General features: G+C 43.4%; 1 protein-coding gene across 2 annotated transcripts in view; it reads right to left on the reverse strand.

Moving 5' to 3' along the window:
- The window catches only part of LRP11 (LDL receptor related protein 11), a 235,231-nt gene that overhangs the window by 164,047 nt on the left and 43,755 nt on the right, over positions 1-27,429 (reverse strand). For both annotated transcript variants that reach the window (XM_086927567.1, XM_086927568.1), the window contains exon 2: positions 4,828-4,985. In XM_086927567.1, the coding sequence (XP_086783693.1) occupies positions 4,828-4,985 (158 nt within the window). The remainder of the gene's footprint in view (positions 1-4,827; positions 4,986-27,429) is intronic.

Raw genomic sequence — 27,429 nt, forward strand, 5'->3', positions numbered from 1 at the left:
AGATAGAGAGGGTGGAGAGGATAGTCCATGGGTAAGGAAACTAGGAGTCACACAAAGCAAGAGGTGGAAACAAGTAAACACTTCTTTGTCACATCTAGCAGTCTCCATAGCACCAGCCATCACTTAACCAGGCTAGACAAGTGGATACCGAGCACAGCAGGCATAAACAGCCAAAAAATGTGTAGAACAGCTCTATTGTACCTACTACTTTGAACTCGTAGCTTTGTTTTCGTTCCTCCAATTTCCTGGGGGCCAGGTTCCTTTACTTCCACGCCATTCCTTCAGGGAGGTCTTGTTTCCCCTCCTTCTAATCTGTTCCCAGCAAGACTATCCGACAGCTTCTTAAAATCCAGCTCACTTTTCTTTGGATCCCGAAGAGAAATCCCTGTAAGCCCAAGGACTTGTCACAGCTTCAGTTACCCAGAACATTTATGAACCAAATATTGTTTCTTGGTTATAATTGCGTTTCTGGTACAGGGATAGGGGCAGGATTCATTGTTGGTCATCTTATGTTCTCATATTAACCTAGATGGAGGCCAGAGTTTCTAAACGGGGATGGGAATACCCTCAGTACTCTGGTATGCTGCCCGGATACCTATGACAACATTAAGAGCATTTGTGTTTCTCTCTATCCCTTCACCCCCTTGTCCCCATTTTATGCTCGTTATTATAAATATTCTATAAATGGAAGTAAGACTGAACCTGGGAGGGGAGACAGATGGATCTACTTTGTATCCTCTCTACTACCTTGCACATAGCAGTGTGGCAGGCCCAAACGTTCATGGAATGAATCCTGAAATCAATCCATTGTAGCCCACGTCCCATACCAATTACAAAGATTCCATAAGGTCTCAAGGTTGCATGGCAGCATCACACCTTTTTGGGTACAATAAATCAGCTAGTAACTTGATCCCAACCTCACTGGGGCACTTAGGAGACCAGATGCAGCTTACTGCAAAAGGTGAATACGGATCCACATTCAAGCACTGGAGGGCAAGTGAGAATTACATCATGCAGCTCATTAGGAACAGCGCCTCTGGAAAAGTTTTCAGGGGAGTAAAAAATACTTCAGTCCATCATAGTATAGTGTACGTATCTCTTCTTGCTGAACAGATGCAGTTACAGACTGATCACAGCAAAATTACCTTTATTCTTTTGTGTACGTTGAAGAATGCCTTAGTGTGCACAGCTCCCTATTTGCAGACCATTGAATCTTTGTAGAAAAATCTGAGGCAATCTTTGGGAAAAAGATATACCCAACAGGCTGCCCAATTCACGATTTAATTTTAAAAAGAAGGCAGAGATGTAGTCTCATACATTAGTCATTTTCAACAATTGGCCAGGAAAAAGCTTGAGGCTTGTTTACAATCTTAGCAGATGGCATACTCTGTCAAAAACATGAAAGATGTCCAGTCCGCCAAAAACAAGTTTCATAGGATATTATGGAATTGCAATTTGGCGGACGGGGTGTCCATCACATTTGTGATGGAGTAACCCCGTCTGCCAAGATCGTAATGTTATGTTATGTTAAAAAGGGTAAACAGCGCTTACCACAAATCCTTTTCAACGCATGTAATTGCAACGCAGTTGTTATAATGACGGCGTTGTAACAACGGATACCATTACCCTGCAAGTCGTAACAACAACTTGCAGAGGGGGCAGAAGTTGTTGGATTTTATATCCAACACTTCCCTACTGTTGCACAGACTAGAGTTGGAATAGTAAATTATACTATTCCAACATCCAGCGCCCCATCTAGAGCGTTGTTAGAAAGCGGTGGTTGCAACGACCGCATTGCAATTGCATGCGATGAAAAGGCATGCGATGTAAGGAGGCATATTTGTTAAAAAGACTTATATAGCGCATGGCTGCCCCACCGACGGGCGTCCCACTACTAGAAACCAGGTACAATATTGCAGGGTGGGGTGCACAGGCGGTATGGATTAGCTCGGGAAAAGCCAGGTTTTTCTGGACTTTCTGTAAGCCAGATGATTCTGGATCAACACCCTAAAAATGCGCTCCCCCAACAAATCCCCCCCCCCCCCACCGATTCTTGCTCTTTTAACTCAGGGAATACATTCTAAGTGCAGGTCCGCTGAATGCAGCGTGCATTGCAGTAGATACGGCACTAGCAGATCAGATAGAATAGGCGGCGCTTGTTGGGGGAGAATTTTGTGGGCAAAGGATAAGGTCTTAAAATGGATTCGCTTATCGATTGTCAGCCAGTGTAATTTAGTCATGAGCTATGATATAGAGCAACATTTTTGGAGTGCAAAAAGAGAACGTGCTGCTGCGTTTTGTACCCTCTGCAAGCGCTGAGTCCCAGATTTGTTTGCGCCTAAATAAAGAGAATTGCAATAAACCAGTCTAGATAAAATTGTAGATTGGATAATGATCTGGGATGTTTGTGGTTCAAAAAACCCTAACAGGAGCTAAGTCCACGTAGAAGCCCAAAACAGACCCCTGCAACCACTTTTGTTTGTGCTTCGAAGGACAAGGAACTGTCCACCCATACGCCATATTTTTCAGAACCTCCTTGGGCGGGTACGTGGACCCCAACGCGTCTGGCCACCATTGTTCTGTCCAGTGATGTGTATCTTTCCCTAGCAGCAGAATTTCGATTTACTGGCATTTAGCTGCAGGTAATCTGGCCCTAGGACAGACAAATCCATCGCTGCTGCATTTATTAGGTGTTAAAATGCAATTTAGAAGAAGCTTTATCTATGGTAGTCCAAGCCACTCTGATTCAACATTCTGAATTAATGCCCAGCCACAACTACAAAGATTTGAGAGGCAATGATTTCTGAGACACCAACCAGAGCTGTACAGAGACAGCATATGCTGACATCTATGGAAGCAGAGATGCCCACATCTATGCAAGAACTATGCAGATAGGCAATGTTTAACATAGAGCGAACAAGGACACAGGCACATAGATGTTTTTGTTTTTACTGTGGCAAGTTCAAGCATTACACCAATAATTGTTGCAATCTGTTAGGAAACACATCTGATCAGACGTAAGAAATAATATCTGGATTTAGTAAAAAAGTAATCTTGAGTTTTAGGTACACAAATTGCAATAGACTCACTATGCAATTTACTACATCGGCAAATTAACCTGACAGTCGATTTGTTTGGCATTCTAGTTTGTGTTAGCTAACATTTGTTTGCCAATATGTGGGCCAGTACATTAAAACGTCCCAGTAAATTAAAATGGGTGGCACAGCCATTTTAGAAGGGTGAAAACTGGAAATGAGAAGAGAATTGGATTTACCAGTATGAACTGCTCCTTGGTCTGTAACAGGCAATGTAATTTAGCATGTGATTGATAAAAGGAGCCCAGAAATGAAAGGACATATGCAATTCAGATTCTGAAGTAATAAATATATCCTAGGCCAGAGCCTCATTGTACAATTTGCTAAATAGATACCTTATTGGGGACTGACTTACCAGTTGTTATTCCTTGAAAGAGGCAGCATCTCTGGCTGCCAGCTGCATTGCAGGAGAAAATGAGCTTTCCTTAGACATGCTGTCTGCGCCCCCACCTAGCAGATGCACAGGAGGTCGGTTCAATTAACTGCCATGTTGCATGTGCAAAGACAACTGGACTGCCACCAAGATGCCATCTATCAAGAAGGGCACGCCGGGAGACTATAAACAAGGTATAATCCGGGATTTGTAAATGTAAATGTAAATGTACAGGAATTTATATAGCGCAAATCACCGAGCGGTATCTAAGCGCTTGCTTAGGGAACCCTTCCTGGTATTCCCCTGTGAGATAACCCCGGCAGGGTATCCGCAAGGTGAAAGCCAGGCATCCCCCCGCGAGGGGCCATTGTGGAGATTAAGCAAGCTATTGCCCAGAGTCGCAGAGTGTGAACCCGTGAATCGAGTAGGCACCGGAGCGAGAATTGTCGAGTCCATGGACATTTTAGGACTCAAGACCCCGCCGAGCCGGGAATTGAACCCTGGCCCCGGGCTGACCTCTGCTTCCAGGTCTGCCTCCTCTAACCAGTGAGCCACACTTCTCCACGATTTGAGACAAGCTATTCAAGGCATGAGACTATTACCACTCCTGGATGACTAAAGAGCATAAAATGGGTTATTGTGCATCCTATAGATCAGGGGTCTCCAACCTTTTCCTGTAATAAGAGCTACTTCTGTTCAATTAAGCTTATTGAGAGCTATTAATATTAATTATTGCTGTGATAGTGACCATTTCAGACGAGATTACATTATTGCCACCATACGCAAGACAACTACCTCCTGAGTGCATCAGGCAGGGTTGCCAGCAGTAATGTAAAAAAGGCTTTGTCCATCGGGAATGCCTCTACATGAGTAATACATAACAGTCATTGCTGCAATGTCTCTTGCACCAAGGTAATAACATTTGTAAAACGTCTTCCCAATGCCAATTAATTCATGACTCAAATATCAGATTGTAATGCATTTTGGAAAGTTAGGCATTTTTTCCAAATTTCAGCTTATGAGTTCTGAAACTACACACACATTTTCATCTTGAATATACACTCAATTTTAGTATACATACATTATTTCAAACAAGCAAAAACTTCCAATTTAGTAGGCTGGTATAGCCTGGGCTGCACACATGAGCTACTTACAGGTAGATGGAGAGCTACCAGTAGCTACTTACTGGAGAAGCCTGCTATATAGAGATTCTGTTATATTGATTAAGAATAGTTAATGTTGTCTATAGACTGACAACATAAATACTATTTTTTATTCCACAAAATAGATTAAAAACATGAAAAGAACAAATCTAACTATGGCATGCATACAACCATAAAATGTGATCGTTTTCTGCACCTTCATGTCAAGTGAAGGATCTCCATGGAGCAAATTCCATTCGTATCGGATAATCCCATGGTCGTCTATGCTCTCTCGCCCATCCAAAATTGCCCAGTCTGTCGGTAACTGCAGCACCACATCTTGCCCCGCATTGCTACGTGGAGGTTCATCGATATCTGAGGGGAAAAAAGTACAGTAGATGAGGGAGACAGAAACGATTTCTGTACATAACAAATTGCATTGACCGTATTTTGAACATTTTGTTAGAAATAATAAAACTAGTTTTAGGTGTCAGAATGTGGAAGCCAGACACTCTTGGAAACAAGATAAACATGATTTTTTATGAGACAAGGTCATTGGAAAATAGAGAAACAAAATTTAAATGTAGCAAAATCAAAGAGATATACACCCAAATAATAATATAGTTGCAAGATAAATAATACGTTTTATGTTCTCTTTTAGAAATGTAATTTATTTACATCAATAGCATATTATATACATAAAACTTTATTTAGTCAAAAGCCCCGAGTAACAGATTTCATTGTAATGCCTGTAGTGAATAATCAATCACCGCTTTTACAAAGCAACAGGTAAAGTACCTTACTGTGTCTTAATGGAGTTTTGGGGGGACAATATGTAAAGAAACTACAAATTCTAAAGAAGGGGTTTGTGTGCAGTGGAGGGCAATAAAGTGTAGTGAAGTAGAGGGACTGGACTTATTAGTTGGTTATTGGTTTGTGCTTACCCTAATGCTAGTCATGAAAGGGCTGGGGAGGGTTAATGGACCTCGATCACAAATATAATATTATCTTCTTAATTTTTCCTTATATTGAGAACCATAAACTCACCAGGAGAATGGCTTCACCCCCATCACTGTCCCTTATATGCTATAATGTTCCCTTCAGTAACACAGCATGCAAATGAGTATTTTAACCTTTATGCTTCTTCCACGCCTTGCAAGATTTATTGTTTTACACAATTATTCCTAATAGCGCAACTAGGGGAGGATGCCACTTTTTGTTTGCTTGCCCAGAAGCACTTTGCCCCACCTCACACGCCCTTGGTCGAATTCTGTTTCTGGCAATTATTTTATTCTGAAAGATGTGAATTGAGAAATGCTTAATCTGCAGATCTTCGTTTTAGTTGGACGTTTCCATGTCAGGTTCTGGCATTAGCTCAGGTCAATGTGACCAGAGCTGTGGAGTCCTTCAGGGCTCACAAGGGCAGCAATTAGCTATATTCAGTCTGGAGGCATAACAGATCTCAACTCGATGGCTCCTCAAGGCTGATCAAATAGCTTTGGCATTACTACCTACATACAGCACGTAAGATCATCCACTTCTACTCTTGCTTATAAACCCAGAACGCTTACATCGGTGGCCCTAACTTTATGGCACTATTCTGAGAAGATCATCAGTGCAACCACCTTAACAGTGGTTTCTTGGAACTTCTAATACTTTTTCAGATATTACCTTTTCCTCAGTTGTTTTTTTTGCTCATCTTTACTGCCACCTACATCATCCTTACCACCACTTTCCTTGCCATCTTGCTCAGCTTATTGCATTTCTTATTGAGGGTCTCTGTATTTTTCACCGGTTTCATGGCCATCTTGCTCAGTTTATCACATTTCTTATTGAGGGTCTCTGTATTTTACACCGGTTTCATGGCCATCTTGCTCAGCTAATCACATTTCTTATTGAGGGTCTCTGTATTTTTCACCGGTTTAATGGCCATCTTGCTCAGCTTATCACATTTCTTATTGAGGGGCTCTGTATTTTTCTCAGTCTTTTAAAATATTCACAGGATATTTATTTTGGATGCAGACAAGTAACTGCAAAAGCAGCATTCTACTTTCCTATGCATCAACTCTGCTAAAACCACTCCTCACAGAAAAGTCATATTTTTCCCTTAAATGCTATCTTCTCCTAGTGTATCTCCACAGTTTATTGTTCCTGGCATTTTCTCTCTGCCACACTGGTCTCTGCCGTGCATGCGCCTGTGCATCTCTTCAGCTCCCACAATCCAACCATTGAACAAATCCCCAACGACCCACTAAGACGGGCAACCGGCTGTAATCTTTGGAGCCAGATGGTATATATCTGTAAGTATATTTCATACTACTCTTATATTTACACATTTACATGCACATATAACAAATTACTAGCTAAATTGGTGCTATTGACTTTGGCTGTAAATTATATCCAATCCCATTCAAGTGGAGGGTACATTTATAAACAGGCCTTGAACGTTCATTACTCCGAGGTCCGCAACAAAAAGAAACTCTTCCTATCCACTAAAGTTGAAAAGGCGAGAAACAAGAGTAAGGAATTGTTTAAAATTGTTAAAGACTTTACATCCCCGAATGCCATGAACTGCCCATTTCCAACCAGCGACTGGACTAACTATTTAGCGCATTATTTCTTTGAGAAGATTAAAAACATCCAAGATTCTTTTAAGGATCTTCTCCGGGTGGAGGGATTAAACACAGCTGTTCCCCTCAGAGTTAATTCTACGCCAGGTGTGTCTCTCTCACAATTCCCGCCTATCCCACTACATAAATCTCTCGAGATAATGAAGGTCCTAAAAGCCCTGTGGATCCCTGTCCAGCGCTAGTGCTGGCGCAAATTGCTGAAGTGATTAACCCAGCGGTGAATTGAGTTCTGAACGCCTCCTTGTCGGAGGGAATAATGCCTGAGAGCTGGAAACACGCTAGAATTCTCCCTCTGTTAACCCCTCCCCTGCTGATGACGGAACCGCTCCGTCATCAGCTACAGTTGGGCTGTGCTGATGACGGAGCGGTTCCGTCATGGCCCAGCCGCCGCGCCTGCGCGGCGCTGATTTCGCGCCTGCGCGGCGCCGATTTCGCGCCTGCGCGGCAGTTCTAATGAGCGGGGCGGGTCATGACGGAACCGCTCCGTCACCAGCACAGCTCAACCGCGGCTTGTGACGGAGCGGTTCTGTCACCAGCATGCGGCCGCCCCGCCCCTTTAGCGCTGCGGCGGAATAGCCGCCGCAGCGAAGGGGTTAAAAAAACCTACAGCAGACCCTCTGATAGCATGTAACTATAGGCCAATTTCACTGCTGCCTTTTTTTTTCAAAGTTTTGGAAAAATATGTAAACTTAGTGACTACGGAGTATGTGGAGGCTAATAACATAATGCATCAGAGTCAGTCAGGGTTCAGAGCAAACTTGAGTACTGAGACAGCTTACTAGAAGTCTCTGAAACTATCAAAACTACTTTGGATAGTGGGAGCAATGTGGTATTGGTGCTATTAGACCGATCTGCGGCCTTTGATACCGTGCCCTATGACCAACTCGTGGAAAGACTTCAGGACTGCAGTATTGGTGGCATGGTTCTCAAATGGTACACTTCCTTTTTAAGTGTCCGCCAGCAAACTGTATGGTCCCCCCTTTTTCAACCTGTATCACATCCATGAAAGTAGGAGTACCCCTGGGCTCAATTCTTAGTCCGGCCCAGTTTTATTTGTATATGCCCCCCCCCCTTGCACTCTTAGCGGAGAAATACGGTTCTAAAATTGTATCTTACGCCGATGAGACACAACTTCTGTTTACCAGCGAGAAGTGTACTATGTTCAGATGTAGTGAGATAAACACCTGCCTAACGGAGGTATTTTCCTGGCTCAGAGGGAACCATGTAAAGTGCAATCCCGAAAAGTCGGAGATTCTTTTTTTCTGTTCCAATTCGAGTGAGGTGTGGCACCAGTTGTGGCCACTAGACATGTCCCCGAGAAGTGCTCTGTTACCACAGAAAAAACCTTGGGGTGAAGTTGGGTTTGGACCTGTCCATGAATACCTAAATTCAAACTGTGGCCAGTACTTGTTTTGAGCTTTTAAAAATGCTGAAGAACTTCCTCCCCCTGTTCTCGGTCCCCCTCAGAAAGACTATTTCAGGCCCTGATTGCATCTAGGCTGGACTACGCAAATGTCCTATATTTAGGCTTACCAGAATATCTTATAGGTCGCCTACAGGTGATTCGGAATACGGCGGCCAGAGTTATTCTGATGGTAGGACCCAGGGCTCATATGACTCCCACTTAAAATCTCTTCATTGGCTTCCGGTGCATAACAGGGTTCAGTTTAAGGTTTTTACCTTGGCCTTTAAGGCCTTACACAATTCAGGGGCCCATTATTTTAGGAAAAGGATCCAGCACTATGCCCCTCAATGGACATTGAGGTCCTCGATGCAGTACCTGGTGACCATTCCTAGGTTTTTCCAATCTCGCATGGGCCGCCGCTCTTTTCAAGTGGTGGCATCCCGCTTGTGGAATGAAGGTGTGTTCAGGAGGAAATTTAAAACTAGGCTATTTCAACAGTAGTACTAGCTAGTAGCTGTGAGTTTACTCTGCCTGTTTCAGTGGTCTTTAGCGCCAGGAAACTCTGTGGAGTACCTGTGCGCTTTACAAATACCCAATTACAATTACAAAGGGTTGTACCCTCTCTTCTATAATGATGCACGTTGCATATGATAATAAGTTCCCCATCTTTTTAAAAAGTTTTTTCTTCACTGTTTTTGTGCATGGTAGGGCAATAAAATTAATAGCATTAGAGATGTATACATAGCTCAGGATTTTTTGGGAAAGTGGCAATTCCCACTCCTCTTCACTTGACATCAGGTTTATCAGTCAGGTCATCCTGTGGGCTGTGCAAGGCTCTGCTCTTGATGGAGTTCCCATGTGCTGACAAGAACTGCACGAATAGTTTGCTGACCTGGTTCCCATGCGCATTCACGTTCTGATAGATATAGAATGAACATTTGCTTTTATTTTACTGCTCATTTTCATTTCTTGTCCACAAAGGAAAAACTGATACTATATTTCCTTTAAATTTAAAAGAAAAGCCATGAGCTAGAACTGATTTATAAGCCTTGTAGACTGTAGGAGTGACCATCTGAAATAGAGGGAATCAGAATGTATATAAAAAGTTGAGAAAATGTCCCACCCTTAACAGGTTTTCAAAAGATTTCCAACAAAATGGAAAGATATGTGAGTTTTTTGTACACCACATGGAAAGAACTGAACCTCCTGCACAAACAGATTTTGTGTTTTAGGACGATGTGAGGGTGAGACAAGCATGTGACTAGCAATGGAAGATATTACTATTAATCACCATAGATCTCTTGAAGTAACAAATCTTTTATAAAGATAAGACAACATATGTCAGGAGTCTACTCTTATAGCCATTTTGAAAATTCTACTTCATTTGAACTCGGGCAATCTGTAACAGCACAATCAACAACAGAACTACAGGCATCATCACTACCAATTAAGAATTGGATTACATTTCCTTTGTTAGAAAGCAGCTCGGAAATCAAATATTTGGACACCGCCTTCCTTAGATGCATGATTCATCTCTAGTCACGATGTGGAAAATGGAGCAGGCCTCCAAGAAAGTACAAATAATCATGGAGGAGTGCTATGAGAGGGTGGGTTTTTGGAAAGAAATGCCTCCATTCCAGTTGGAGTTAACAAGACTGGACTGAAATTTAGAGTTGTATTCACTTTATGAAAACCTGTAGCTTGGATTAAAATGTGTGTCTGTTTTCTATCCACATGTATCGTTATTTGTTGTTTGAGTTTGTCAGGTTTAATTCATAGTGATTCATTGTTGATATGGCTGACATGGACATTGCAGCATGGTGTTTGCTTTTTGTACAACCAAGGAGTGACCAAAGGATGTAGAAGCAAACACAAGGAGATGATGGACTGAGCACTAAAACTTTTCAGACACCCCCAGTCACAGATCTGGTTTGAATCCATCATCGTTCTTTAGCTCACTTCGCCACTCCAGTTCCGATGTAAATCCAGGTATAAGCCATCCTCAGTATAGTGAGGGTTGGGCAAGCCATTACAATCATCCTCAACATCCTGGGGAGTCCTTTGCTCCAGCATAGATTCAAAATCAGAACCAAAAAGATAGTTAAGCCTCTGCTGGTAAATACTACATGGCAGAGGTAGTGCATTAGAGTAAGGTTGCATAACGACCGGTTGAGATTTTGTAGTACAACATCAGTCTGGCTGAGCCGAATTTAGTTCAGGGTTCCAACACTGACATCAACACTCAATCATCTTCCGGTGTCATTGTGTAGATGGGAATGGCTTTAAGCTCAGAGCTGAACTAGAAGTCCATAAAGGTGTCAATGCTGGCCTGATAGCGGATCCCAAGGGGACAGTTTTGCTGAAAACGGACCCACAGGCGGTAACCCGATTGATGGCCTTTGTAGTTCCCTGGGGTCCAAAGGTGTGCCAAAGCGAGTCAGCAGCACACTGAAAATTTGCAGTATTACCTCTTTGAAGGTCTAAATCTGCTGCAGGGTCAACAACAGCCTGGGAAATATGGGGAGCGCTGACACCAGCTGAGAAGTCAGTTTCGTGGCTAGTGACCTCAAAGGAGTGCAACTGACATCATGACACCCTCAGGCCTTCTCTTGGTTGTCAACGTGGCGGGAAGTAGTCGAGTTCCACTATGCGATTATACTTGTGATTGGACTTGGACTTGAGCAGTCCCATGAAAAGGATCAGGAGTTATTTGGGTCAGGAGCAAGAGGCAAAGGCCACACCTTCTTCTTGTATTTGGTGTCATACACCTTCAACTACAGGTCTCACATTGTATTCAGGTACATGAAGGCACACTTACTGCACGACTGACGTTGTAGCCGAAAGCCAGACACCAAAGACACACCTTTTGTAGGTCCGGACGGACATCTGATTCCTGCAGACACAGCATGGCTGGAAACATGTCGTTTGGGTTGGGCCATCATTCCCTAGCCCACTTGTCTGGTAAAACAATTTAGGAAGTCATTGGAATAAAACAAACCAAGGTGGGAAAGAATCTCTGGATTTGCATTGGAAAGCGTAGAAATAAAAGGAAATTATATCAGCAAGCAGAGGTGGCGCTTGCTCAGCTCCATTATTTCCACAATGGTGTGGAGTTAGTGAAGAGCCACATGGCACTACCTAGTCGCAGTTGTGAAGTTTTCCAGATCTAGTCTGATTCCGTGGGTATTCTAAAGTGAGGAAAGTGCAGTCAGACGTATCCATCAGAACTATCTTTTTGTTCACCATGAAAATATTTAAACAAAATAGATTTTAAGGACACACTGAGAAGGAGTAGGAAGGAGATCAAGAATTCCAAAGATCATCAGTGTCACTGGATTCATTCTGAGCGCCCCCAAGTTTGACCTGGGAGCTGCGCACCCCTTGAGTTAACCCGTGGACACCTGTAACTGGCAGTTGTAGCAGTAGAATTACTCAGTAATATGCTTGGGAACATGATGAATCTATTCACCATTAGGGAATAACATGGAATCAGCAATTCCGCACCAAATTACCCCAGTTACTCCTCATCTACCCCATATTTCATACAGATGGAGTCTCCAGGAGAAAGACACCAGATTTGCAGTTACTGCAGATCTCTTTCCTCATGGTCAGGCCCCATTAGAATGAAAAGGACACCCGCAATAAGGACCTGTTTAACCAGGTGTCCAATCAAGGGGTTCCAAGAACTCGCACACTGCTGCACACTGCTGACAACATCACAGCCTTTACTTGGTTTAAATGGTGTGCCAGCTACCTTGTGTAATATTAACACCTCCAGCTGATACTACTTCCATGAATGCTCATATTGCATTTACTTTCTGGAATCTAGACATGCAGGCTAGTTTGACCTGACAAAAAAGCCTCTCAAAATATATCTTTGGCTACCTGCCAGAGTTAGGGTCTCCATTTTATCTGGCAATCAGGGTCCATGTTTTAGGTGTTCATTGGCATCCCCGATGAGTCAAGGAATTTTTTTTATATATCGCGAGGTGTGACCCAGTTTTGATCAACAAGTAATAGGAGATGGTACTCCAGCTCAGACCTGAAGTAAGTCCAGCACCGCCCATGGTCACCCACTGGTGCTGCAAAAACCTCCTATTGAACGTAATGGAAGTAGGGACCTAAAATAAAAAGGCCAAAGGAACTGATGTTAAATTCAATTAACTTATTTTAACTTTTTAGAAATATAAATAATTTAATGTTAAACAAATGTTATATAAACATCATTAGTTTATTATAAAATTTGGTAAGAGCCTTTTTTAAAATTTTAAATTAATGCAACATCAATTTTTAACAATATAAAGAAATTAATTCTATACATAACTTGTAAAACTCATTAGAACATTAAAAATTACTTTTTTACATTAGGTGGGACTTTTTAATTTGAACCTTACGAAAATGCTTTTAATAATATAAATATTTTAAATTATTTTACATTAATTTATATTTATCTTAAAATATTTCTACTACTTGGATTTAAGCTTCAATATTTATTTTTATTTTTTTTTCCTTCAACATACTATAAGGAGATCTCTGCTCCAATTACGGATGTCTTCACCAAGTGTGTTGAAAGAAAAACGACAGTTCTAACGGCACTACTAGTAGTAGCTTTTCAGGTGTGTATGACCATTGTACAGCCTCCACCCCATGATTCAGGAAGCAGAGACATGCAAGTCTACCACTTTGAATAACTTTACACTCAAAAATGGTGAACGGCCTAAAGCAGTACATTTACTCAAAAGTATAAGAGTAAACATAGACATGTCTATTTACTCGCATGTAAGTTTGCCTTTGTGAACAGCCCTTATGTGTCAGACCTACATCAATTTTACCAACATAATCGAATATTAGGTTTGTGAACATTCAGATGCCCACTTCATCTTCCTATTAAGCATAAACCTTCAACTCTACAACCTCTACAGGCTGCGACAAATCTACTCACACACTCGCTATGGTGGGTCAGATTTTATCAGAGTGAGCTATATTTAGGGCCTACTCGCCCGTTGTAGTGATCTGACAACCGGTTGTTCAGTTTACTAACAAAGTGAAGGAGCATAAAATATTTCTTTAAATTTTGTGTCCAGATGCAAAGTTAGTTTACATCTGCAATTACTTTTCTTTCTCTGACTGCAAAGTTTGAGGACTTTATAAAGTGAACTTTCTGACAAATGTGCTGTACAAGAAGTGTGAAATTAAAGGCTGGAGGATGTCATGTGTTCTTACAACACATTTAAATAGCTAAAAGGTAACTATACAAAGATTTAAAAATACACTTCAGAATACTTTAGTTGGCGATGTCCAAATGAATAATGGTTTGTTGAAACCCGATTTCCATAGATTATTTTTATGCACTATATCGTTTGTTATATATTTATTAAAAGCGAGTTTTTAAAGAAGAACTGAGAAACATTCCTGCCCGATGGCAATGCTATTAGTGAACTAAGAGGCACGTCAGGGGGTATGTGGGCTAGATTCATAATATGCATGGAGCAAACCGTTAGTCTATTAAATCAAACCAAAAAGTTTTTTTAGACATATTGGAAGGTGCTCTTGTATGTGATAGTGAAGAAAAAGGTGGATCTGCAAAATAAAATATTTGCCTAGGGTGACATTCTGAGACCAGTTTATGGGTCAAGTACATTAATTACAGTTAAGCTGCGTAGAATATTCTAGCAGGTCTAGTAATCTTTTTATGATTTTTCGAGTCCTGCTTGATCGTAACTGCTTGAATTTGAGGACACTAACAGATAGAACAAGAATTTGCAAAGCCAAACAGTCTCACTTTACCAATGCTGACCAAGTACCGTAACTGGCTTTGCCACTCTATGGCCGAGTCCAGGAGCCATAAACTTAATTACAATAGAGGGCTCTTCTAAACAAAAGAGCTGGCATTCCTTCCAACCCAAGATCTATACTAAATTTGCGTTCTTGAAAGATCCAGGCACTATAATATTCTCAAAAACCAGCGATATTAAAGGACTGCAAACTCCATTGCTACCGAGCAATTTTACCTTCTCCTCTGAGACCGAAACAAAACCAAACTTAAAACAAACAGTGGTACAAATCCACACAATAGAGCCACAAAAAATACATCAAATGCAACAACTGGATTTGAGTGGGTCAAACAACAGGCACTCAACTAACATCTTGTCCATTAAAGAGCACAAATTGCATGGCAACCCAGAAAGGCTAAAGGTCTTAGAGCTGGAACCAGAAAACGTAGCGGAACCCAGCTCCGTAAAACAAAAAATGGAACTTGGGGACCCCGCAAAGCATTTCAACATAGAAAAAGCTCAAACACAACACCCTGCCTCTCCATACCCACAGGCTGCAAGATGGTCTATTAAGTCGCTGTTCACGACAAACAACGAAAATGAGCTAGCCACACAACCACCATCACGGCAAATGGCTACAACAACTATACCTCAACAGTACTCTGCAAAATTAGAGGACTCACACCTCACAACTAATACTTCTACTCTAGAACTACTAGGACCAACTCCAGTTGTTCATGCAAGCATGATTCAGGAGAGCGTAAAGAACACAGCACAAGCAAGAGATCAATCCCCTAGTGTGCAAACTACTAGTGGCCTTTCCCAACATTGGCCAACCACCAACGAAAATAAAGTGCGAACAACTGATGAAAACAGTACGCCTGGATCTAGCCAGGCGCAAATTACTAATGGTCTGTCTCAATGTTGGCAGTCTACTCAAATAATTGAATCAGGCCACAAATGGGAGGAGCTAGCGGCCACATACAACAAAGACTCTCAAAACAAAACAAAAAGCATAAAAGCAGAAACTAGTGAAAAAAATAAACATCCAAAGACGCTTTTTGGGAAACAGTCCTCAGCACGATGCAATATTCAACAGCAGCGCTTCAATATCAATCACGCAAAATGGATTTACAACTTACAGTGCTTCAAACCCTAACAGAGTTTACTTCTGCAATAGACAGGAAGCTGGCGGACTTAAATTGACTGATAAAAAGAGGACAGGAAGCAGCCTTCAAAGATAAACTACTACAGCAAGATTGTACCTGTGCCCCAATTATAGACAAACTCTCCCAGCTATCATCATTACTCGGCGTCTTACTATCTATTGCAACAACAGCGACTGGAACAGCAGGAAGCACGGATCAACCAGCAATGGGGGGGAACAGAATTAGAACATGGTCATATAGAGAAGCCACCGCCAAAGGGGTCTGAAGAAATAGGAGAGCATAGGTCTCCGCTACATCGAGAGGTTGCCACTCCAGATAAAGAAGTAACATAACTATTCGAATCAGGCAAAAAACTGACGCCAACGAAAATCGGCCGCTGAAACAAAAGAAAGGGGAGGAAAAGGAAAACTACAGCCCAGGCCCAACATCTGTCCAATTGGTTATCAAGGCAACCTACTGATACGAATCCCAAAGTCATAAGTAATCAATATTCTCCAGCATTATCCTCAAAAGAAGGCACCGCAGGTGACCTTATGAATTGCATACAAGGCCACAAGGCGATTCATACTCCTTATCTAAAGAAAAGCAAATGGAGGCAAACGGGGTAGGAAAGGAAAAAATTAATCCAAGTAGCCAATTAGAAATATTACCAACACCCAATACCCAGCTGTTTCCACACAAGATAAAAGCCCCAGTCAAGCTGTCCCTGGCTCAAAATCTAGAAAAGGAACATGGGAGTATAGTTACATCAGATCTCACGATTAGAGAATTATGCCAAGACCCATCAAAAAACACACCCCTAAGTAGAGCCCCGGAAGCAAATGCTTGGGATTGTCAAATCAAACGAACACCAAGTAACGAAACCATCGGAAGGACTTCCCTTGTCTCAGTCACCTCCAGTTTACATCAAGTTGGAGGCGCAGTAAGCCACAACCCTGCGCATCAGACTCAGTACCTCGCACAAGAGGAGGAGCCCGACATGATCATTTTTATTCATTTATACAAGTCGCGAGGCCGAATAGATACCCTAAACAGAGGGAACATATTACGGCTCTTGCAAGCCATCCCCAAGCTAGCTAACATTCAAAGCTCCGATCTACTGAGTGTTGAGTTCTTACCGAACAATGGTCTGCCAAACTCAGACGCCTCCAAAACTAGATGCAAAACTCTGGAGATAGCCAGAAGAATCACCCAAGAAAACATAAAATTTCAAACCTGGGGGATTCCATTAAAATCAGTCCCCAAACCACAATACCCAGCTCCATTTATAACCACAGACAGCCCCCTCCAACCAGCGACTTCAGTCCTAAGGGGAGCAAGGGGCCAGACTCCAACAGCAAGTCAATCCTACCCAAAGGAACTCCTGGTGACGAATGGAAGGCAAGGGCTTCAACGCACTGTCCTTTTAACGCACTCAAATTGACACAGGAAGCTACTAACACCAACACTCTGCTTGGGCCTCAACCACGTCAAAATCTGCATATGGAACATCAACGGCTTAAATTCAAAGTTGAGCGATCACGACTTCTTGAACAACCTCAAAACCTTTGACATTATACTACTCCAGGAGACCTGGGAAGATAAACCCTTCGACTTACAGGGATACACCACTAGCTTTACCTCTGCTATTAAACACTCCATATTCGGACGCCGATCGGGGGGGGTTTACTCCTTCTCTCCTCTATAGCAAAAATTGGTGAGACACATCCTATACAAACTCAGTTTACCGCCCCAAGCTGTATTCAGGCTTTAACGACTACGCGGTTCTTCAGCACAAAAGGTAATTTTGATAAACAGCTACCTCCATCCAAAACCCAAACTACAAGCAGCAAAAGAAGCAATTAAAGATGTAACGAGAATTATAGAAGAGGCTGACACAGACAAAGTCATCTTGGCAGGAGACTTTAATATGCATCTTTTAGGGAATAACCCAGAAGATGACCACATGCAGGATCTAAATGTAATATGGGACATCCCGTCCCAGGTCCGCACAACGGTAACAAAACCATCAAAGAGCTCAAATGACTTACTCTCAGAACTAGAACATCTGAATTTGAGGGCAGTTAACGGCCGCCTAAAGGAAGATAACCCTCCGGCACCCACATTTCATTCATCTAAAGTATCCTCCTATCTTGATTACACCTTTACAACACTGTCTATGTTCGACAAAATAACCTCATTCGAAATAGGTAACAGTACACTTAGTACTACAGCAATATTATTTCAGGAGGCCGAAAAATCCATTGTTACAGTAGGAACAACCAACCTTCATCGTATTAGGTGCAATTTAACAAACATAGAAAGAGTAGCAGTAACAGCAAAAAAAGTGCTTAAGGAAGTACATGACCACTTGGGTCACCCGCTGGAAACCTGAGAAAAATTCACCGTCGCATTTAGCAAAAAATTTAACATCAACAAAGGTCCAAAACGAAAGAGCGCAAATGAGCCTCCAAATTTGATAGCAACGAGCCCAACCTCAAAGAAACTGAAAACATCAACAAACCAATTATTACGGCAACTCCAGAGGTCACCTGGAAATCAAAATTTGCAGCAGTCTTTACGTGCCTCAAAGTCCCTTCTTAAAAGAAAGAAGATGGGCCTGGAAAATGACAGTGAACAACGAATTTTGGGCTAAACTGTATCACGATGCCAAACAGAAAAACAGCGCCAAATTTTGGCAAACAATAAATAGACTACACCGGCCGAACCATCACGGAATCAACTCTAACATCTCCGAAGAGGTTTGGACAGTGTTCCTCTTTAATCATGTTAATAACAAAGAAGAAACAGTCTCACAACTCAAAAGTCTAGAGCTTGTGAACTGCAATAGTGAGGCAAAAGAGTAAGAACCACTCTGTCAATCCCCTACTGAAGATAACAACAGATCTGTACTAATCCAAGAACGAGTACTAACAAAATCCCAAGCACAAAATGCCAAGTGGAGATTAAAGGAGGGGCACACTACCCAATCAATTAAACAGATAAAGAAACAAATATCAAGGGGCCGACTGGCAGGAACCCCGAGTCCTAATGGAATTCCACCTATGCTGTTTAAAAATGATCCGGACTACTGGAGTAACGCTCTTGAACCTGTTTTCAAGTACGAAATTAGCCTAATTTACAAACAAGGAACAAAGGCTGACCCGAAAATCTATCGCCTAATAGCTTTGATTGACATCGAGAGTAAATATTTTGCAGGACTTCTCCTAAACGATATAACCATCTGGGCTGAAAAGAATCAAATAATACCATTAACACAAACTGGTTTTCGGAAAGGGCAAGGATCCATAACCAACATAATGGCCCTGACCCTACTCATGTACGCAGCTAAACAGAGGGATGTTGTTTGCTGGACCAAAACAATTAATCAAAACCACAATTAGAAACCCTGCGGAGAAAGGGGGTAACGACCTACCTAGCTATAAAGCCCTTAAAGAAGTTTTTACCAGACCTGACATTCGACCCACTACTAAGGATCTTGCAAGCAAAACTCCAGCCAACGATTACTTACGGGAGCGAAGCGCTGAAGGGAAAAGATGCAACAACTCTCGACAATATAATATCTAGATCATACCGCGCAATTTTACAACTCCCGAAAACGGTCTCCCCAGCTTAAATTCGACTGGAAATTGGGCTCCAAAAACAGTCCCTCGAATGCATGGGAGCATTTGTGAAATGTTGGCACAAAATTAAAGGGGATGAAAAGGGAACCCTGAACGACCAAATTTGGACGGAGCTTTCCTGCCCAGAAAAATCACCAGCAAGCGCTCACCTGGAGGAATCTATTAAACATCTAGGTATAAGAGAGCTGTGGGACGTTCAGGTAATCCATTCAACATAAAAAAAAAGGTGACAAAGGTAACCTGTTTATTATCCACAATTGAGGACCAGAAAACATTAGCAAAACGATCACACGGCTGGATGGTCCTGCATACATACAACAAATTAAAACCCCAGTTTTACCTGAAGATGGGATTAAAAATTAATATCAAGGAAAGATTCCTAAGACTCCGACTGGGGGTCGGCCTCTTTAAACGATTCCTGCCGCCTTGGGAGAGAAAGGAAGGAGCTCAGCAGTGTAGTTTATGCGGCAGCGGTGTTGAGGACGCAATTCATGTTATTTGCATCTGCAACACGTTAAAAGATAGAAGGGTTACTCTGCTAAAGCCAGTATTCATACAGTACGGAGCCAGATCATGCAGACAAGCGCTAATGCTGTGCTTCAACCCCAATCTGGTTCAGCTAAATTGCCAGCTAATTAAATTCCTCGATATTACCTGACTGACTAAAGAATAAAACACGGGAAAGAGCTGCAAAAAGACTAATCTTTACATGAACTGACTGGATTGCAACAAGAATAGCCATATTCAAAATAATATTAGTAATGCGCAAGGCAAATTTACAGAATGTCTTAATTTGTGTTATTTTAATACGACGTAAAACCTTTTTTATATAACAATTTTTTAACGCAAGACATTTTATCCTTTGTATGCAATGGTTTTAATTAATCAAGCATAATAAAATAAACTTCAAACTAAACTTCAAACTTCCCTGTGGTAATTCACAAACAGTCATGTTGTCTCAAGAAAATTTAGCAGAGGCCCTCAATGTTTTCCATCCTTTTTAGGACAGAGTAGTCTAATTTCGAGTCCTGACCATTGCATTTCTCTATGAGTTCCGCTAACATTGCCTTCGTCCAAACTTGCTTGACAAAGGACGCTCTAGTTTGGGTGACACCTTCAGTTTTGATCAGGAGTCCTAAGCTACACCAGTATAATGTGTTCATTGACTAATTCAAGGCTGTCTTCAGACAAGGACAAGCTACTCATTCCACTCATACTGGCTTGCTGTCTTTACAACAAGGCTCTAAAGATATCAGTACATATATCAGCTTGTTCAGTCAATTAACATTGGACGTACCTTGAAAGGTTTAGTTTTCCACCACAGAATTAGATCACGGGCGAAGAAAAGACCTAATGGACATGTTATTAGCTATGGTGAATTCTCCCACTATTGCAATCGATAACCAACAAAGAGAAAGATGGTTAAAAATATGAAATAGTGGATTTCAAGTTTTCTTATGGAAATTCCTCCAGTTATGCTTGTTGAAGAGCCCATGCCGATAAAATATTTACACAAGCCCCCTTATAAAGTCGAAAGGAAGAGCATAGATGAAGGAGCAGACAATTCATTTGTTGTAGATAAGCAGGCCACTTTGTGACAAAATATCCTCAGCGGCAGAGAAACAAGAACAAGCAGACCAGGGTTGGCTGATTCCTGCATTAAAGTGTCTGCTGAAAGTAAAGCACATTTTCTGTTAAATGATATACTGGTGAATAGTTAATTAAGGCCCTAAGTGTGGTGGACATTAATGGACTATGAAGCCACAGGTTGTCTCATGGGTAACAGAGTTGCAGACTGCCTGATATACCCGAATGATAGAAGAGCAAACATGAACCTATTAAAGGAATTGACATCTGTCTTTTAATTGAAGGTAAAGTCTGTAAAGAAACGTATGACTTGGTGATTGTTACAGACTAGGGGTATTGTGAACCCACTTAGATGTAATTCATTCATCAAACTTCCATATTGTGCTTTGGACTTCATGGCTACATCAGCACAGTCCTTTGCTGAGAAAGGAAATTGCCAAGTTTCCATCTCACTTCAGAGTACTCCAAAGGCAACTGTTTTCCTTGCAACACATATCTATCCTTTAACAAGGTGTTCACTTTGAACCCAGAAGAAAACAAAGACAGTCTTTGAAGTTTTTACCAATTTCCCACATGTTTTTAGGGAAAAGGTGTGGACATCTAACCTCTTACTAGATTACTGAATCAGTGGATCTTCTTACTGATTGATGTTATTTTGTATGTCATAATTGTTTTATTAGATGTCACAAGATAAAGAATATGACAGTGAAAAAATGGTACATCAGTACATCATGGTGCATAAAGTTGGTTGAAACATGGTGGATACATCTGTATGCTGATGGGGGAGGTGTTGGAGGTTGGGAAATGTGGGGTTGGAGGGGGAGGTGGGTAAGAGGAGAGAGGAAGAGGGTGGAAGGTAGTTGAACTTATACAATTGGGAACATCTTCAAGATCAACATTGTAACAACTTGGAGCATTTGATAAGTGGTGGCGTTTGTCTGGAGGCAGCAGGCTTCATAAATGGTGTCTGAGGAGTATCCTCCGGTGAGATCTGTGCTACGACCTCTGTGGTGAATGCTCTAGGCGAAAAGAAGGGGAAGGTCTCGTGTTGGTGTAAGTCGTCAAGTGAAGGGGGTCAGGAAAGAGGGGGACAGATGGGTAGGGACTTTCCCTTATTGGATTCGGGTGTGAGAGGCATTGTGAATATCGAGGGTGGTGGTAGGCGTTGAGGTGAGGGGATGAATGTACAGTGTAACAAGGGGAATGTTTCTGTAGATTGATGTGAACATAAGTTTAGTGCACTGCTAGGAGGAAGGAAAAAGCAGTATCCCCAAGCGGAGAATTAGTGCGCTAGATTTTGATTATGTGATGATGGCGATCCGCATTGGGTTGTAGAAGGAGGTAGAAGGTGCCTGCCTACGCGTCCGGGTACGGATTAGGAAGTCAGTCAGGTAAAGGATGAGGTGGTTGGAGGACAGTGGGGATGTGTAGAGGGGTGTGGGGGGGACGGGCCAGAAGAGGGGGAGGTGAAGAAGAGAAGCAGGGGGAGGAAAAAAGAATGGTGGGAAAACACCATTGTGATTGCCTGTAGCTTGTTATCATAGAATATGTATTGCTGTAGATGTCCAGCTGTGTAAGAAGAAGGCTACTAGATGCACAGCTTCAGTACTTGGGGCGGTCTCTCCCAGGCTACTTATCTTCCAGGGCAAACAAAGATGAATCAGTTTCTGTTATGAATAGGAGACTATGATCTTATTTTTACAAACAAGTCATCCCTAAGGTTTCCCCTAGGTTCCCCCAGGGGTAGGGTGCCTTGTAACTATAAGCAGGACATTATAACATATATTTTATATTCCCCGATGATGGAAAAACTTTCCATTTCGTATTCCCCCATTGTAATGCACAGGCTCCGTAGGCTAACAAGGGAATACGTTAATAACATGTAAATATTGATAAGAGTGAACTACAAGTATAATTCAAGGACTTAAAAGAATAGTTATGATAAAGCCAACAACTTGCCATTCTTAGATTTGTTATAACTCTTACTGAAAATAAGTTATAGAACTTTATTTTCAGTAAGCCTAAATGCAGCCTTCCAGCTGCCCTCTTCTGATTGGTGAGCCTCTGCCAGGCTGAGCCAAGCTGTCTTAATGAGGTGTGAAGGGGCCTCCGAAAAGAAACAGCATGAGCAGGTCGCAGGAAGGGGTGGCATAGCCAAACTGGTCTTCAAAGAGGGAACCCCAGCCACAAAGGAGCTCCTGTAGTTAGATTAGTAAAGTGCCTGGAAGGAGAATGTTAGAGAATCTTAGTCATGTCAGAGGGCTGGCTTAGCCACATCTAACTCTTTAGAAGAGACCTTCTCCATTTGGATTTTGGAAGAATGGTGCTTTCTGAGAATATGCCACACTTTAGAGGACGCGGTCATACACCTGGGTGGAACCCTGTATCCCACTGGTCAGGGGTGACCACCTGCTTGACACCCAGGAACACTGGATAAATATGTAACATCTGCATGGGAACTCTGACTGCTGCCTGGAGAAATCAAGAGAAGAAGGACTGCCCTGCTGAAATCCCTGGTCTGCACACCAAGAGGACTTCAATCGTAAGGGCTGCATCTGCTGCACACTTTGGTATTAAAATCCAAAGGACTTTGAGTTGCTTCAAAAGGATTGAGGAGGGGCTGCCTGAAACCAAACATGAACAAACGAGCTGCCTAAAACAACAAGGAGATATAGGAATGTCCTGCTGGAACCCTAATCTGAAATTAAAGGACTGCACTATGAAGGACTGCACTTGCTCCAAAATGTGGTACTATAGCCCCAAGGACGTTGCCTGGCTTCACAAGGAGTATTTGAACGGTGTATTGTGGGAATGTTAGTCCCAGCATCCCTATGACCATCTCAAAGCTTTTAGACCAGAGGTCTTCAATCTTTTGGATGCCGGGACCCCCCTGTCAACATTTTGAGGTGTAAGGACCCCCTTATGACAAACAATTTCTAAACCTGTAGGTAGGGCTACTAGAATTATGAGGTAGGTGAGGACAAAATTACGCGACAGGCTTGACTAAATAGTTGTGGGAAGACAATGTAAGTGATGTTATGTGATGCCTCCTATTTTGGGATAGCATTGCTTCATTATTTTGACATTTTTTACACACAGTAACACTGAGGAAAGATTTCACCCCATCAGTACCCGTTTATAACCAAAATACAGCAATTAACATCAGAAAGATTTCTAGTCAACCTTTGAGCAGGGCCTTCCACCCCGCAGGAATACCTGCTGCCAGATTCGAAACTCACTTGGCCCTGGCCAGGAGAAGCAGGGGTCCCTAAAAACCTGGCAGTTTTGTGCAGAGCTAAGCAGTTTATCCATGCAGCTTTCCTCTCAGCCCCTCCCTTCCATTCCTCTCTACTCTCCTAACCCCGGGTCCCCCTCTCACTTCGCAGGCTATTTTCTTTCATCCCTTTTTACAACACCTGAACTCTGCCCATTCAACCTCTCACTTCACCTTTAATAACCTCTTGCCATTTTGTCTTTTCACTGCCCTCATTTCGAACAGTCTCTCACCTTTATCTCATAGCCTCTCTGGTCCCATCACCTCCCGTGCCCCTCAGCACTTCTCATTCACCTCGTCTCTCAACGTTTCAAATTTTTGTCTATTTGTATCTTACACCTCTCCAGTCCCCCCATTCAACTTTCCCATCTCCCCTTTGTTCTAACTTCCAGTGCAAGGAATGGGAAGTGCTTGTGGTTTATCGCCTCACTTATCGGCTGGTCGGAAGTGAAGGTGGCGCTAGTGAGCAGTGCAGTGTGCAGTGAGTCGGGAGAGAGCTAGGGCGGCGGCGACGGCGGCAGCAGCAACGGCGTGCAGCGTGTGCTAGGCTGCAGCACCTGCGCCAGCCGTGTTTTGTCGAAACCGGGTCCGGGGCTTCTCGTTGGGTCCGCGACCAGAAGTCAGAGAGCCGGAGGCAGCCTCTGCACCAATAAACTGTTAAGAAGCCGCACAGGGTCCGGCGTCCTGAGCGTCCAGAGCTCACGTTCAGAGCTCACGATCGCGGAGCACAGCGCGGCGCCGGAGTGGAGTGCAGCGAGTGGAGGGGCGGCTGTGCAGTAGTAACTGTGCGGTATTGTGCAGCATAGACATTTTAACTGAGCTCGAGAGCTTGAGCTTCGAGCATTGCGAGCCGTGCTGCCTATTGGGAGGTACTAGGAGTACTGGGGCACTTTGGAATATCGGGAGCCTGGAGCGTTTGGAGTGTCTAGAGTCTGACTGCAGCCAGTGCGGGAGGTAAGTGGCAGTGGCGAGCGTGGCCACCATTAGAGGCAGTCGCAAAGTAAGAGCCGAGGGTGCGGACCAAGGGGTTGCTTGACTAGGTCTCCCAGCCCGCGGCCCCCCTGTGTTCACCACTTGCCGCCCCCCTCTCCCCCTGTTAAGACGCTGACCAGTACAGTTCGCGTGGAGAGGCAGAAATACTAACCAGACTCACACAAGTAATATAAGGCCCCCACAGGAGAGATACTCCAACAAGTAAGCACACAGGAAAACGAACTTCACCACGTAGAGTCCCAGTTCACGGCGCTTAAAGGATGATGCTCAAAAAGATCAAGTCCAGCTCGGAGGAGGGGGCGGAGGTGAACCCTGAAAACACCGCACAAAGAAGAGTAACTAGAAGAATTAGCACCCAAAAATCTCAGGACTCAGTCTCGGGCAACTCCCTCCCACAGGGTCTCATTACACATTTCTTCCAGGCCCCCAGTGGACCAACAGCCCTGGACGTGAGACAAACAGGACCCGAGGGCAGTGCCAAACCGGGGTTGCCAAAGGCAAACCAAGATCAAATTGGCTGTCACTCCAGCGAGCCTTCCTATACCGAAACAATCGGAAGCCCGACACCAACCTGTCGCCAGGGTGAAGAGCCCGTTAAGGATCATAGCTGATGTTCACACGAGACCCACTGAGGGGGCACACGTGGATACAGGCATTGCAAAGCAAAACACGGGTACTGCACCCTCTCCCCCAAAGAGCACTGGGATGCGACCAAGCACAACGGTGACACCCCGGTCAATAACGAAGTCGACCACTCCGGGTATGGTCGCGCTAACGGCAATGTTCCTACAAAAATTAGAACAGTCAATAGAACACGCACTTGAAGATACACCTATAAACTCAGGTAGAATCAATGCCAGGAGAACATCGCAGACGGAGGAATGGAGCCCCTTGGGCCTGACACAACATCAAGACTCTATTGACCAAGTCACGGTCAAATGGGTAGGGCCTTACTATGGCAGTCCACGAAGATGGAGGTTCAAGTCGATCTCCTGCACTCAATTGCCCAGCACCTGGTGCGTCAAGATGACAAATTAGCAAAGCTAGAAGCGCTGTTCGAAGCCCACGAGGTTAATATGAACTCTTGTGCCGCTATTATAGAAAAATGGGCAAGTCTACCCGAAGTCTACCCGAAGTTTTGAAAGACATGCCAAGGGCCTGGGTGAGAGGTCTCCTCAAGTACAGGCGGCACAAAAGTCACCAGTTCTGACGAAAGTGCATGACGAAATGACCGACCATTGCACCGCGGTTATCAGCCCACCAAAAGTTCTACTGGTAGAGCCATGCAGTAATCACCGAAAGTGACGACTCATCCGCCAGCATACCTCTCTCGGAGAAGGTCAAAGGCGCACCGGCTAGAGAAAATGCTCCGCTGTCAAGGAGAGCCAAAAAAAGACTAAAGAAACAACTAAAAAATCTAAAGTCAAAAGCAGGATCATCCGAAGGAACAATCCAACGTGGAGGTTCAATTAAGGTCTTCACAAGTGGTAACCGGTGGACAACCCAGCACCAACGGCCCAACTGGTTGGGCACTTCAACATAAGACAGAAACAAACCTTTCACTACACCAGGGGGCGCAGTTGGGACCGCCCTGCCTGGTAGGCCTACCAACTGAGGTACCTGGCAGTCAGCAGCCAGGAGTTACATACAAAAACCTCCCATACCAGAATGCAATCAATGATGAGTGGCAAGGATCGTCAAGAGAGGTAGGACTACCAATCGTGGCGTCGGACAGACTGCGGCCAGGAGACACCCATAAAAACCTTCCACATCTAATTCATCAGAGGCCCACGTCCCTGGGAGAAGGGGTACAACGGCGCTCCACCGAATATAAAAATCCATCAGAAATACATGAGCTGCTGTTCACCCCTAGATTCATAGCCATAGGCTCCTTTGACATCCTGAACAGGTCCAATATTGTTCGACTCTTCCGCCATATTGATTCTCTGGCACACATCACCTCGGAGATGATCGAATGGGTGATGTTCAAGAGCCTGGAGACAGACACCCACGGTGACTCCAACATAGTCGGATTTGTGAATCAGCAAGTCCGACAAGCTGTCCTCAATGAAGCAACACAACTGGCAGAATGGGGCATAGAAGTCACCGCCCCCAGGGCACCAAAATACCCGCATGTCCTCAGACCGCATTACAGCCGTCAAGAACCTATCTCTGTTCTCAAAGGCACAAAATCCACCAGTCAAGACGGGGGATTGAAATCAGGGAGGCCAAGAAACCCGCTAAAAATGAAAATCCTGCTAAAAGAAAAGCAGCGCAGCGTGCAACGGCCTCAGCAAGGACTGGCTCACACGGAGGACACATGGAGACAGGGCTCCTAACCCCGCCTACACCCATGAAAACAGA

This window comes from Lissotriton vulgaris, chromosome 6 (assembly GCF_964263255.1).
Source record: "Lissotriton vulgaris chromosome 6, aLisVul1.2, whole genome shotgun sequence".
NCBI lineage: Eukaryota > Metazoa > Chordata > Amphibia > Caudata > Salamandridae > Lissotriton > Lissotriton vulgaris.